We start from the raw sequence: 14807 nt of genomic DNA on the forward strand, positions 1-14807 counted from the left end.
CAAGTAAAAAAAATACACGAAGAAACGGCCGTACCGCACACATCAGGCCAGTTCGGGAACAACCCGTGTGTTGAGTCGGTAGAACTTCACTCAAAGTCGGCCCATCGTCATCATCGGGCAACGTGTAACGTTACATTATTCATGGGAAGTTAGCTGGATGCCGTAGCAATGGTAATACTACTATGTCCATGTGTTCCTTGTTATGTTAGGAGCAAACTTTGAGGAAAATATCTTCCTCAGTCCACTATCACACGCAGCATTTAGACAAAAAAGTGTTCCTCACAAACCTTTGTCGTCTGCTTGACAACAGGATTCTGGTTAACAATATGGCGGCGGGAAAATACACGTGCCGTAGGTTGTAGCAACAGAGAGGAGTTTTGATGATTGATCACACTTGGAATCCAGTTGCAGGTTAGCAAAAGAGATTGTAATAAGTTGTCTTATAAATAATTGTGTTTAGCAGGCAGGAGATGTGACATTTGTCTTATAAACCAGCGAACAACCGTGCTGGGTGATTCTCCCACGAAGCCCCCAGACTCTGTCAATAAGGGACGGAGAGTTTTTGACGTCGCCAACTTCTAATGCATGGTTATCGAAGCTTTTCAGCCAGTGTTCTGAATACGTTAGTCTATCTGCTTTGCATTGCTGGCGTTATAACTGATTTTGCATGTAGCACATATCCCTAAATACCCCGTTTTCGAAAAATCCCGACTTTAAGTACCCCACGAATTTAGGTTACCCAACGTTAATGGTATAGTGTTATTGAAACTTACTATGTGCAGAAATGACTAGAAATTGGATTTTTTTATTCAAGTTTCAAGCCTCATAAAATGCTCTGGATGCCTTTAACAAGCAAAATTACCAACATGGGCTCCAAAACAATGAGTGGGAAGGAAAAATCTTGACAGCCCTGCAATGCACTACTACTGTACTAGGATGAATCTACAACAAAAAGCTACAGAACACAGTCAAGAACTCCCATTGATAAGAACAAGATACACCTCAGTTCCCACACAAGTTTGTGGTGTGGTGATGCATAAAATTATAAGAAAAGTGAGGCCAACCAAAGCAAATAATGGTGATTGGCAAGAAAGTGATGAATGAAAGATCTACATGCTACATGTACATACAAATATGATGGAAGGAAGATCTACAAGTACATTTTGTAAATGTATCCACAAATCAGTGTTGCTGATTTTGGCAGAAGCTCCAGCTAGCAACTTATAGACCCCCATGTGATTGCTGAGAATGGGCTAATCTAATCCAGTTATTTCTATCCGTAAGTATGTATGTCCTAATGTATAACGTTACATGAATATAGGTTGCGTATCTCTATCTGTTGTCTGGTTCTTAATTTGCATTTGAATGTTAACATTCACAGTGATATACAAAATGTATACTAGTATCTAAGGCTAAATCTACATTTTACTGGGAACGAGGTTGAACTCCTGACGTCATCCCTGACCCCTGGACACGAGATCAATCCAAGATGGCGGCGCTGTCTGGACAGGTTTTTCTTTGAGTTTGTTTGTAAGTTTGTTTGTCCCGTTTCAGTTCTATTTCTTCAACTCGAAGGTGATAGGTCCTGACACTCCTCTTCTTCTTATCTTTTTCGTCTTTACTTTCTGATCCTTTGCGGCTAAGACGCCGTTTCTGTAATATTATGATCAGAAGTGGCATCGATCATGATCAGGTGAGGCCGGGGGAATCTTTACTAACCTAACGTCAGATATGCTTCCATAATTTCTTCATCATTCATGACTTTACTGTTACTTCATGACCTCTGACTTCTCTGATATGCGTTTAGAGACAGGAGTCCATTTACAAACTTCACGAAATAGTCATGATGTGTTGGGGGCTTTACAGAGTAACATGTATGGACTGTGATGTACATGTGTCTTCAAATGATGCTTTGATGATAATTTTACAAACCCCTGTTCATGTATGACTAAATGTATCTGCAATTAGTTTCTATTTGTAACTAACAAGTCCGTCAAAACTAAAAATGTGTTGGCTTAACAGTGTTTAGCCACAGAGGCGACGGTGTCCACTCCTCTGACATGCCATCGATGTTGTGCCCTTGGGAGAAAGGCACTTACACAACTTTCCTCACTCCACCTAGGTATAGAAATGGGTACCTGACTTTGGTTGGTAAAAGAAGAGGGTTGGGCTCTGCCTTTCTATACCGTGCCCTAGAGAGGCTAGACACAGTGCCCCTACAACCCCAAAAAGGCTATGGCATAAATAAAAGGAAAGTGATCTCGATCCAGTTTAGCTCATGGATGAGGTAATCTTCCACTGGTCGTGAGAGAGAAGACAGACGTTATGTACAGTATTTACAGGTTCATTGTACCGGGGAAATTCCCACAAGCTCTTCTCGACAAGCACAAGGAACATTGGACCACGGCTTAACGTCCCGTCCTAAGGACTGCAACCCTTTCCGGTAGCGTGCATGTCGGGTGAGCCACGAGTTTGATCCCGGCTGTGTCGCTCACCGTGAGCGACACAGCCGGGATCAAACTCGTGGCTTCTAGTTCCAGAGGCAAGATCGTTAACCACTGGACTACACACGCTTCTTTAAATCTACCTTTTCTACTCTTTAGATCCCCATGGAAGAGGACAGCGGAGAGTTCCCAGGACTGTACAGCAGGGAGAACGACTTCACAGAGGAGGACATGGAGCCGGAACTTGGTGAGAACCTCAGGCTGTAGTCATGTACATCACTCACACACACACTATCCAGTCTAGCATCTGTTGTTCCCAGTCTCGTAAAGTTTATTGCGTATACTATAGATGTCATTCATTGCAACCTTCTTTTGTCTTGTTAATTCTTACCATCGTTTGTGTTTAACATAACTTACTGATAAACTTATCATGGAGTAACACACCAACTTACAAGCTATGTACATGTAAGGTGCTGATTGTTTTGATTGTTAGGAGGCTATAAAGTTTTATTGCAGTTGTATTGTTTTTTCTTTTCCAACCAGAGTGTGCATTTTCATATGGAAACTTCTGTCCCAAATGCTTAACAAGGTCTGCTTGACCTTTTACATAGTATTTACCTTTGACTTCTGACCTTTGGGTTGCATTGACCTCTGACCTGTATGATTGACAGATGAGGAGGAAGAGAAGGAGTCTCTGAAGAAGAAAGACAAACACAAGAAGGACAAGGCGCCGGGCTACGTCGCTTTCGAGGAGGAGGACTCAGACGAGGAGTGAGTCTTAATTATCATGTCATTAAGTATCAATAAGACAAAACTTAAGACTGGTACCAGGTACTGTTAATGTGTTCCTGTCATTTTTTTTTTTACATTCGGGAGAAGAACTGTACAGTCTGTATGTGTATCAAAGAATAAAAAAGCTCAAATGGAAAAAAATTAAGACGAATCAATAAAGATTTTTTTCAATTCTACTGTTTTATTCTTAGATGAGTAGCATTTACCAGACTGTTGAAGCCTATAGCAGTCTGTCATCATCACATGGACTTTTTTCTCATTTTGAAATAATTGATGTTCAGATATATTAATAGACATATTTCTAGCTGATGTTTGAACATACATGATATGTGAATAAAAAGGATATTTTCTTATTCTAACACAGGAGTCCCAGCAAGGGGAAGAAAAAGGGCTTGTTTCGCAATCGCTTCTCACAGAACTCCAAGAGAAAGTTCAAGGACAAGGAGCGAGACAAGGACAAAGACAAGGAGAAAGAAAAGGCCAAGGAAAAGGAGAAGGAGAAAAAGGAAGAAAAGTCTCATCATAAGGTATCATATATAACAAGTCAATATTTCTTGTCATAATTTTCCTCTAGCAATGTGCTCAGATTCGGTCAGAAACAAAAAGAACTACCCAATTTTAGAAGAAAACATGAGTAGCCTATAGTATCATATTTCAAATTTATAGCAAAGTTCTTTCAATTTGTGAGATATTTTTTTATAAAGACAAGTTGCAGGAATGTAAATAAGAATGGTGACAAGAATTTAGCTTTTTGTACAAATATAGTTTTCCATATGCATTTGTAACAGTTATGGCAATGCTTAAGCAGTGAAGTGTCTGTTCTTCTATGCATTTATCTTGTACCAGGATTGTTAATAGCTAATGATAAAAAGTTAGAGTATCCCAGACGTCTTGATAAGATGCATAGGGGTGGCGCCTATCTACATTTTTATAGCCCTTGGGCCACACATTTTTGCAAGTCACTACGGCAGGGGGCTAGTCCGCTGGTAGTGATGTGTGTGTTTAACTTCCATACTCTTTTACCCAATGCTGAGTGCTAAGCAGAGAAAGCAGTATGTACCATTTTTAAAGTCTTTGGTATGACCTGGCCGGGGATCGAACTCACAACCTACTGTGTGCAAGGCGAACACTCTACCCATTAGGCCATTGCACCGGCACCGATAACTAATTAACTGACTGTTTAATCTTCAGGAGAAGGAGAAGAAGAAGTCCTCCAGCCTGCCGCGAGACCTGACCCCGGACATCTTAAGGTCCTACAGCTTTAAGGAGAAGTCTGGGCGGAAGAAGGAGGGTAAGGAGAAGGATGCCAAGTCTCCCTCCCAGGCTCAGGCACTGTCAGCGGACGAACTCAGCTCTCCAGTCAGAGGTGGGAGGAACTTTTGTTACACAATCTCTCGCTGTCAGGAGCTGTTTGGGCCTCCTCCCCAAGAGCTTGTGGCCATATGCCTCCAACTCAAAAGGACTGTCCCCATTCCCAGAACTCCCAATAGGAGCTCAGGATTCTCTATGGAAACCAGGGATGAAAACCTCCAACATTCCGTTAACAATATTCAGTCTATTTCAGCACATATCCATAGTCAATAGGATTAGGATGTTCCCAATTCTTTTGACTTAGAGGTGTTGGCCATGAAGTTTCTCTGGGCCTGACCAGTGGAAGGGCTGCTAGAACTGTAATTTAGTCAGCCTAGAGGTGTGAGGAGCTTATTCCATGCAGTTAAATTTCTTGTTTTTGATTTTAAAAGAAGGAATGCTAAAGTAAACTTCAAAATCAGCATGGAAACAGATCCTGAAAGTTCCGGAGAGTAGATTTTAGTCAAGTTCAACTTTTGTTCTATTTTTTTCTGCAGAGCCGCCCCAGCCCATCTTTGGGATCCCCCTGCATGAGGCAGTGGAACGGTCCAAGCTGATTGACGGGATTGAATTACCGGCCATCTTCAGAGACTGTCTGGACTTCATAGAGGAAAGAGGTATGGAACAGTCTTGGTGTCTCTCATCTGGATGTCCCCATGTTTCTCACCTGTAGGTGTCACCTTACTCACCTGTAATCAGGTGTTTCTCACCTGTGTTAAGCACCTGCCCACGGATGTTTTTCACCTGCATGTTTCACCCATTAAAATGTGTTTCTCAGACACCTGTATATGTCACCCCTGCTCAGATGTTTGTTGCCTGTGTGTTTCACTTGTCTGTCCTCACCTGTTACTTGGTGTTTCTCATTTTCTACCAGGTTTCTCACCTCTGTTTTCACCTGTCCTGATGTGTCTCACCTGTCAATAGGTCTGTCTACAGAAGGGATCTACCGTATCTCACCTATGTGTCTCACCTGTGTGTCTCACCTGTGTGTCTCACCTGTGTGTCTCACCTGTGTGTCTCGCCTGTGTGTCTCACCTGTGTGTCTCACCTGTCCCCAGGTCTGTCTACAGAAGGGATCTACCGGATCTCACCTGTGAAGTCGCAGGTGGACGCCCTGCGTGCTGCGTACGACCATGGTGAGGTGGTTGACCTGCAGGACCATGACCCCCACACGGTGGCCGGGCTCCTGAAGACGTACCTGAGGGAGTTACCTGACCCTGTGCTCACCATGGAGCTGCTGCCGGGGTTCGAGGACGCTTCAGGTGTAAACATTTCCTTTATTTTTATAACTTGCAACTTTGGACAAATCTCAAAACGGTGTGTACATGATATACTAGGGATGTGTACCTAAAGGTAACATCAGGTACAGGTACAGGTACAGGAACCGGTACAGAGGTTTAGGTACAGGTACCTTTACTTGAACAAGTTTACAAAGTAAATGGTGGTTTTCACTGATGTCCGAAACATAAAAAAGTCAACAGAATGTTTATTTGGGCTTCAGGTATCATATATACAGTGAGCCTGTGCTTTCAGAAGAATTTTCAAAAATCTGCTGTTACAGTAAAGTGTTTATCAATAAACCACCTCAGCCCTCTTGTCTGTACCATTCAGGCAGTCAGTTTATCAATACTAACGTTGTGGTGCCTTGTTCTCTACCTGTTCCAGCCCTTGCAGGTGAAGACGATCGTATCGCTGCGCTGATCCAGATGTTGTACCAGCTGCCCACCTGTAACCGCCTGCTCATCACCTGGCTGATCCAGCACATGGTGCACATCATGGACAGGGTAGGTACACCTGTTTGTTTGTTTGTTATACCCGCTGACCACCTGCAATGGCCACTTGAGACCCACACTGAACATCAGCCACCCCATACTGAATACTCTCTTGTAGATATAATCTGTTGTTACAGTTCTGGACTTCTTTTAATAAATCAAATGTTAAATGTATATATCTTACTTGTTTTTCTTGCCTAGGAAGCAGAAACTAAGATGAACCTACAGAACAGTCCCACATTAGACATCAGCCTAAATATAAAATGCCTTCTCATGGATGTAACCTGTTGTTACAGTGCTGGACGTCTTTCTCATGTGCTTTGTAATAATGTTGTGTATATCTTACTTGTTTTCCCCTCTTAGGAGGCAGAGACAAAGATCTACAGAACATCTCCATTGTACTGAGTCCCATATAAACATCAGCCACCGTGTACAATTCTTTCTCATGGATGTAACCTGTTGTTGCAGTACTGGACTTCTTGTAGTAATGCATACATGTCTTCCTTGTTTACCCCTCTTAGGAGGCAGAGACAAAGATGAATCTACAGAACATCTCCATTGTGTTGAGCCCTACACTCAACATCAGTCACCGCGTTCTCAACGCCTTCTTCTCCCACCATGATCAGGTGTTCGGAGACGACGGGATCAGGAAGTACGGAACTTCCTTTATTCTGTTTGCTGATGAATGTAGTTACTGCCATTAACTAATCTCCAAGCAGATCTATCACTTTAGCGATTAAAACTCCATTTGCCAGTTACATACGGTCTTTGCCACTGATGGATCTGCTTGGAGATACATAAACTTTGTTTTCCCTATTTACTTGTTTGTTTGTTTGTTCTTTGGTAAAAGCAGTTAGGGACAGACCTTTCTTTTCTTTTGTTTGCATTGAGGTGACTTAAATGCATTGAGGTGTCTTAAATGTTTTCTTCCTAAGGTATCTTTTATCATTCTCCACCTTTGTTTGGGTTTTCTGCTTTTCTTCATATTTTGTCTTTTTTTAAGGTGAACATTATTTTTGATAATAAAGGTGAACATTCTGAAATCAAAATGTGGTAAGCTTGGAGCCATGTTTTTGAAATAAAGCTTTGGAGGAACTGCAGCAACAGGAGGCGCTTATGCACACCGAGCTGGGGCGGGGTTGAATTTGTTGTCATGGTGACGGGAAGTGAGGCATGATAGGTATTTGTGTGCGCCAGTTCTATAGAGGAGGAACTGCAGCAACAGGAGGCGCTTCTGCACGCACCTGGGGGGCGGGGCTAGGGTCGTTGTCATGGTGATGGGAAGTGAGGAATGATGGGTATTTGTGTGCCAGTTCTATAGAGGAGAAACTGCAGCGACAGGAGGCGCTCCTGCACATTGGGGCGGGGTTAGGGTCGTTGTCATGGCGATGGGAAGTGAGGAATGATGGGTATTTGTGTGCCAGTTCTATAGAGGAGGAACTGCAGCGACAGGAGGCGCTCCTGCACATTGGGGCGGGGTAAGGGTCGTTGTCATGGTGATTGGAAGTGAGGAATGATGGGTATTTGTGTGACAGTTCTATAGAGGAGGAACTGCAGCGACAGGAGGCGCTGCTGGAGCAGCTGCACTCGGAGCTGGGGGCCGGCGTGGAGGATCCGGAGAAGGAGGAGCGACTCTGGGAGGTGCAGAGGATCATCACGCAGCTCAAGAGACAGGTGAGAATCTTAGACCTGCTTGTAACGTCTTAAACCTGCTTGTAACGTCTTAAAGTTGCTGAGAGATGCAGAGGATCATCACGCAGCTCAAGAGACAGGTCAGAGTCTTAGACATGCTTGTAACGTCTTAAACCATCGCTTCACGTCTCAGATAAGTTTGTACAGTGTCAACCAGTTTCTTAAGTAGCTGGGAGGTGCAGAGGGTCATCATGCAGCTCAAGAGACAGGTCAGAGTCTTAAACTGACTTGTATCATCTTAAACCATCTTCTCACATCTTATAATTAAATCAGTTTCTTAAAGTTGCTGGGAAGTGCAGAGGATCATCACGCAGTTCAAGAGACAGGTGAGGGTCTTAAACCTGCTTGTAACAACTTAAACCTGATTGAAGTGTCTTAAATCAGTTTCTTAAAATTGCTGGGAGGTGCAGAGGGTCATCACCCAGTTCAAGACACAGGTGGGAGTCTTTAGCTTGCTTTTATCATCTTAAACCATACCATAAATCAATTCCTCAAGCCTTAACCAGATTCTTAAAGTTTCTGGGAGGTGCAGCTCAGGACATTGTTGTCCTGTCTCTTAATGTCTCTGAATGTGTGTCTGACCACAGCTGAAGCGGGCCAAAACAACCTACGCCTCATCCACCACCAAAACCAGCACCAAACAGAAGGAGAAAGAGGCCAAACAAGCAGAGACCAAACCAAAGGAGACTGAGACAAAAGAGCCAGAGAGCAAACAAACTGCTCCTGAGAAGCCAGCTGAGGAGAAGCCAGCAGAAAAGAAGCCAGGGGAAAAGAAAACAGCAGAAAAGAAGCCAGCTGAGAAGAAACCAACGGAGAAGAAACCAGCGGAGAAGAAACCAGCGGAGAAGAAACCAGCGGAGAAGAAACCAGTGGAGAAAACGCCACTTCCAGCTGAAGCTGTGAAGCAGGAGGAAAAGAAGACGGAAGAAGAAGGAGAAAAGGAAGTGGAGAAACCTTCCGACCTGAAGGAAGAGGTTGATGGTAAGAAGGAGGCTGATGTACAGGTGGAGAAGGAAGAGCCTGTAGCAGCAGCTGTACATGTGGAGGCGGTAGTGGTCCAGCAGCAGGAGGAGGAGGTGAAGATGGAGGAACAGGAAGAGGAGGAGGAAGATGATGGTGAGAACATCACAAAACACCAGGCACATTGTCTGTATAAAACAATGTTTCCGTAACACAAAGCAAAAGCCATTTTGATGTTAAATCTATGATTTTATCGGTTTCATCAGTTTCATGTCATGAAGTGCAGATTTTTTGGATGGACGGGGTGACATTTTTTTCTGTCCCAAGAAGCAAATTTCTATCCCAGGACGGAAGGACGGGTCTTGGACTTGGAGACAGCCCTGATGCTGGTCCTTTTGAAATTGAAATATGCAAAAGCCTGTGTCACATTTTGAAGATGCTGCCTATTTAGAATTAAATTCCTAATGCAAACATATTTATGACACACGTTATGACATAATATATTGGTTAGAATTGTAATTTGCTTGTTTTCCAGAAGAGCTGGAGTTGTTACTAGAGGAGGAGGCTGCGCTGATCGCAGAACAGGAGGAGCTGATGGCTCTGCAGACCAACCTGCAGTCCAGAATAGAGAAGGAGAGGTAAGGCTGTGTTTTTTTGCTTGCTAGAAACTTTCACTTGTACATGTATGCACGCCTGGAGGTTATTTCCACCATTGCTTATAAGGCACATGTTAAAGTACACTCGGGAAACGTGACTAACGTGTAGTAAGATAAACTGAGATACCTCATTTTCTTTGGGATACAATTACTCTTTGTAGCAACAAACAAACAGTATCCCTTTTGGAATTATAGAGGGAGGGCAGTTGATACTGATGAATATCAACAAAAAATGCTAAAAAAAGGTGGACGAAAAGTGATAATCATTAAAGAATTTGTAGATAGAAATAGTTTCAAATACTTTCAAACTTGTATGATCTCTCGCAACAGGTCAGAGATTAACCAGTTGAAACAATAGATAGCCGAGGGACGAATAGCCGTGAGACAGCTTCACATGTACAGCCAACAGCAGCAGTGATAGCAGTTAAAGGAAGAGATACAAACTGTAGCCGAGGCGACCAACAGTCATGAGGCAGGATCACAGCAGGACAGCAGTAGTAATTGTTCCTCCTTACCCTTCCTCTTCAGGACAAAAATTGTTCAGTTAAAACAGGAAATAGCTGAAGTGATGAACAGCCATGAGACAGCTTCACAGCAGAACAGCAGCTGTAATAATGCCTCCTTATTGTTCCACTACAGGACGGAGATTGACCAGTTGAAGGAGGAGATATCCGAGGCGACAAACAGCCGTGAGACAGCGTCGCCCCCGCAGCAGAATGGGATGCACAGCAGCAGCAGCAGCAGTAACAGCTCCGACAACAGCAGCGACAGCAGCAGCGTATCCTTCATCTGGATTTGGATTTTATTAGAATTACTACAGTGCAATACACGTGGGACACAGGCAGCTATTGCTGGTGTCGTGACCCACACATATAATATACCCATTTTTACACTTGGGTGGAGTGGGGAAAGTCGTGTCAAGTGCCTTTTGCCCAAGGGCACAAGATCGGTGGTGTCAGGGGATTCGAACCCGGGACTGCTGGGTTCTGGGACAAAAACACTGCCATTACACCACACGACCCCACTGGACAGGGCACTTAAGATTTAGAAAGGCACCGCCACTTAGCAACAGTCTTGGCAACTAACACTAATGTAAGCAATTAGAAATAGTCCCAGCAACAGTCCTTGCCACTAGCAACTGCTCTAGTGACAGTCCTAGCAAGTCTTAGTCCCGGCAACTTGTTTATCATTTGCCTTTGTGTAGATAGTGCAATGATACACGAACATGTATTTCTCTCTGAGCCACGACCATTGTTCATGAAGAGAACTACAGTACTGATTGCGTTACACTCAACGAATAACAATGAGTTAACATATTGCTGGGATAACGGTATACGTTTAGTAGTTGTGTAGACGTAATGACCTTGACTACGTCTTCAGGAGGATGAAGACGAGTTACAAGACATCCTGGATGACCTTGTGAAAGAAAACCAAGAACTGGAGGTAAGAACAAAGAAAATTCAGATCAAGCTGAAGCTTACTAACATACACTTAGACATTGCGCACGACCACAGATGACTCACTGTCCTGTCTTTCTGTCCCACAGACCATAAACTTGGACTTTAGCTTGGCCGTCGACCGTAAGCGGCAACGCATGTTCAGATCAGCTAACAAACACCTGCACTACAACAGAAGTCTCACTAATCTATCTTTTTTTCCAACAGACCAAAAACTCAGATCAGAGTCTTGCGATCGACCGTGAACAACAGCACTGCGTTCAATGTTCAACTTAAGGTTCAGATCAGCTAACAAACACCAGGTCCTGCACTACAACAGAAGCCTCACTTTTCTATCTTTCTTTCCAAAAGACCAAAAACTCTGACCTGAGTCTTGCGATCGACCGAGAGCGCCAACACTGTGTTCAACTAAAGGTTCAGATCAGCTAAACACCTGAACCATACACTCTACAGCAGAAGTTTCACTATTCTATCTTTTTTTCCAACAGACCAAAAACTCAGACCTGAGTCTTGCGATCGACCGTGAGCGACAATACTGTGCTCAACTAAAGGTTCAGATCAGCTAAACACCTGAACCATACACTCTACAATAGAAGTTTCACTATTTTATCTTTCTTTCCTACAGACCAAAAACTCTGACCTGAGTCTTGCGATCGACCGTGAGCGCCAACGCTGTGTTCAACTAACAGGTTCAGGTTCAGATCAGCTAACAAACACCTGCACTACAACAGAAGTCTCACTAATCTATCTTTTTTTCCAACAGACCAAAAACTCAGATCAGAGTCTTGCGATCGACCGTGAACAACAGCACTGCGTTCAATGTTCAACTTAAGGTTCAGATCAGCTAAACACCTGAACCATACACTCTACAACAGAAGTTTCACTATTCTATCTTTCTTTCCTTAACATAACAGACCAAAAACTCGGACCTGAGTCTTGCGATCGACCGTGAGCGCCAACGCTGTGTTCAACTACAGGTTCAGATCAGCTAAGAAACACCTGCACTACAACAGGAGTCTCACTTTTCTATCTTTCTTTCCTACAGACCAAAAACTCAGACCTGAGTCTTGCGATCGACCGTGAGCGCCAACGCTGTGTCCAGCTAAAGGTTCAGATCAGGATGTTACAGAGAAGAGAGGAGCTGGGTTTGGAGGGAGGACAGCCTGTTGACGACTCTGCAGCACGGACTGTCACTGTGGACAGGGAGACAACCCTATAGACAAACTTTACACTAGCTCTACGGTAGAATCCTTAACATATTGTTTCTTTGTTCGGTTTTTTCTTTATTTCTGACGGTTAGGTACTGGTACTTCCAGTCACTATGGCTGTAAAGTACCTCTTTTCAAAAATTAGTTCCTCAACATAATCTATAACATTTTGTTTGTTTGTTTGTTTGTTCCTTTTCCAGTAATGTGCTCTTCAGAGGTTTACATAAGCCTTAAGCACGGAATTTGACCAATATGGTGAACTGTGGGGCACCAGTTTGCTTGGTCACCAGCACAGACAATTCAGGGATCTTTACATGTCTGATAGACATTTAAAGCTTCCTGAATATGTAGGGAAACAACTTGTTTTGAACCGTATTTCTTACTTACTCTTAAGTCAAAGAGTTGAAGAATACAGTTTCCAGTATTCTCAATCATACATCTTATCAGTAAGCTCTTTTCCACTTAAACAAGTTATGGAATCGAAAAGATTTTATGTGTAAAGTATGATAGTCTTTTGAATGATATGTAGTATTTACTGTATGCTCAGTAACAACTTGCACTAAAGGGCTGCCAACATGGTGGTGCACCGGAAATGTAAAATCTGCTTCTCTAAACTAAGAAAAACGAGTGTATAACCGTAACGTGTAGATGTGCAATAATATTGATGAAAACACTGAAGAGTCTGTACAAAAGGATCCCCCATGATCATGCAAATATTCCTGGTCTGTTTCTCCAGAAATCTATCTATAGTGACAGTGTAAATGACCATGTGCAAGCAAGTCAAACCCCCAGATGATGGTCATAGGGAACAGAAGATGTTAAAGCGGATAGTCATGAGTGAGTGAGTGTGTAGGAAAAGCTATGAACAAAACTAACAGTATTATGCCAGGATTAACATTAGAGGCAATCGACGATCATGAAGAAGTTATGAGCTATATAAGCCAGATATGGCAGATCTACATAAGCTAGTAGTACAATACCAGGTAAGCATGAATATGGAACCTTGGAGGTAACTTTTAAGGTTCTGGTTCTGGAGCTGTGAAATATTAGTTATCACTCAGTGATGTGAAGTTTCAATATCTTAAAGAAATATGAACATTTCTTTTTAACGTTTTTGAGAACCATCTGTTTTCAGATATCAAGCAAGTTTTTGTTTTGTGGCAATATCGTACATAGTTATTACAATATAATGTTATAAATTACTATGATAGCGTTGGGCTTTCTTTCATTCATCTTGCAGATCTAAACGTTACCTTTTTTATAATGATAGACCTACATAAAATAGATAGGTCGGAGTTCGATCCTAGGGTCAGCCCCAGGTTGGACAAGTGGTAAGGGATTACTTTGTCATTTTGGAATGGTGACATAAAACCTGGGACCCCGTGTATGAGCGTAGCTTCAGGCATAACCCTCAAATGTCAAACCGCCGTACGTAAAAGAGCCCAACACACTTATCAAGAATCGAGAAGAGTAGAGGTGACCCGTTTTTTTTGCTAAATACGCAAGCCGTAGCGAAGCCGCATTTCACTACTAGCTATCAAAGAAGTGTCATGCTTTGTTGATGTCCTCAGTCTGTGGTTGCCCCCCGTACTGGGTATCTCACTGGACTGCTGCACGTTGGCGACCTCGCTGCAACCTAAATCGGATCTATGTAATCCTTGACTTTATAACAGGAATATCATACAAAATGTACATACATAACTAAAAAGACAACAAAACACACAAACCATAGATTGATTTTTTTTCATGATTTTTCTCTTCAATGAAATTCCTTGAGAGCTCTGGTAAATCACTCGGCTGCAGCAAGGTCGCCAACATGCTGCTTTTGCCTTTACGTTTAGCGATCGAAAATGCAAACCAACCTCGCACATCTGCTTGGAGATTACTTCCAGACACTTCAGACGTCAGTGTATGTAAGACTCTGGTGATCCCCAGACATAAGGTCGTGCCTCAAGTCAGAAGTCGTTAAGACTTAGCATGACTTCCTGTTTTCACACCTTGGCCCTGCTTGTTCCCTGCAGTTGAGAAGCTGGAAAGTAGATTAAGACTGACATGTACCCTACAGTCGGCCTAGTTTCTACACTGGGCTTGTAACGCTACACCTCTGATGTCCCTCAATGCACTTGGAAGGGCGCAGGGTTCTTTCTACAGTACAGTACAGTACAGTAGAGTAGGTTCTTTCTAGAGAGTAGAGTAGAGTAGAGTAGAGTAGAGTAGAGTAGAGTAGAGTAGAGTAGAGTAGAGTAGAGTAGAGTAGAGTAGAGTAGAGTAGAGTAGAGAAGAGAAGAGAAGAGAAGAGAAGAGAAGAGAAGAGAAGAGAAGAGAAGAGTAGAGAAGAGTAGAGTAGAGTAGAGTAGATCTATTCCAGTAGAGAAGAGTAGACTACAGTACAGTATAGTAGAGTAGACCTATTCGGCCAGGTAGGAAGATCTCTTCCAGTTGAGGCCGCTCATCCATTTACTAGACTGTCATTCCA

General features: G+C 43.0%; 1 protein-coding gene across 5 annotated transcripts; it reads left to right on the top strand.

Annotated features, from left to right (window-relative positions):
- Window positions 1-1404: 1404 nt before the first annotated feature.
- On the top strand, window positions 1405-12501 carry LOC136442922 (ralA-binding protein 1-A-like). 5 transcript variants are annotated; one of them, XM_066439955.1, is made up of 15 exons: window positions 1405-1530; window positions 2604-2691; window positions 3116-3215; window positions 3601-3763; window positions 4428-4602; window positions 5084-5203; window positions 5645-5848; window positions 6252-6370; window positions 6880-7010; window positions 7894-8032; window positions 8638-9166; window positions 9546-9648; window positions 10306-10444; window positions 11047-11109; window positions 12169-12501. In XM_066439955.1, exons 2-15 carry the CDS (start codon window positions 2610-2612, stop codon window positions 12340-12342), a joined length of 2241 nt encoding a protein of 746 aa, XP_066296052.1. In that variant the 5' UTR covers window positions 1405-1530; window positions 2604-2609; the 3' UTR covers window positions 12343-12501. The 5 variants fall into 5 exon arrangements, with proteins under 5 accessions (XP_066296052.1, XP_066296049.1, XP_066296050.1 ...); XM_066439952.1 differs by lacking the exon at window positions 1405-1530 and adding an exon at window positions 1537-1693; XM_066439953.1 differs by lacking the exon at window positions 1405-1530 and adding an exon at window positions 1537-1693 and having other exon boundaries at window positions 9549-9648.
- The last annotated feature ends 2306 nt before the right edge of the window (window positions 12502-14807 follow it).

The sequence above is a fragment of the Branchiostoma lanceolatum genome, chromosome 10, assembly GCF_035083965.1.
Source record: "Branchiostoma lanceolatum isolate klBraLanc5 chromosome 10, klBraLanc5.hap2, whole genome shotgun sequence".
Lineage (NCBI taxonomy): Eukaryota > Metazoa > Chordata > Leptocardii > Amphioxiformes > Branchiostomatidae > Branchiostoma > Branchiostoma lanceolatum.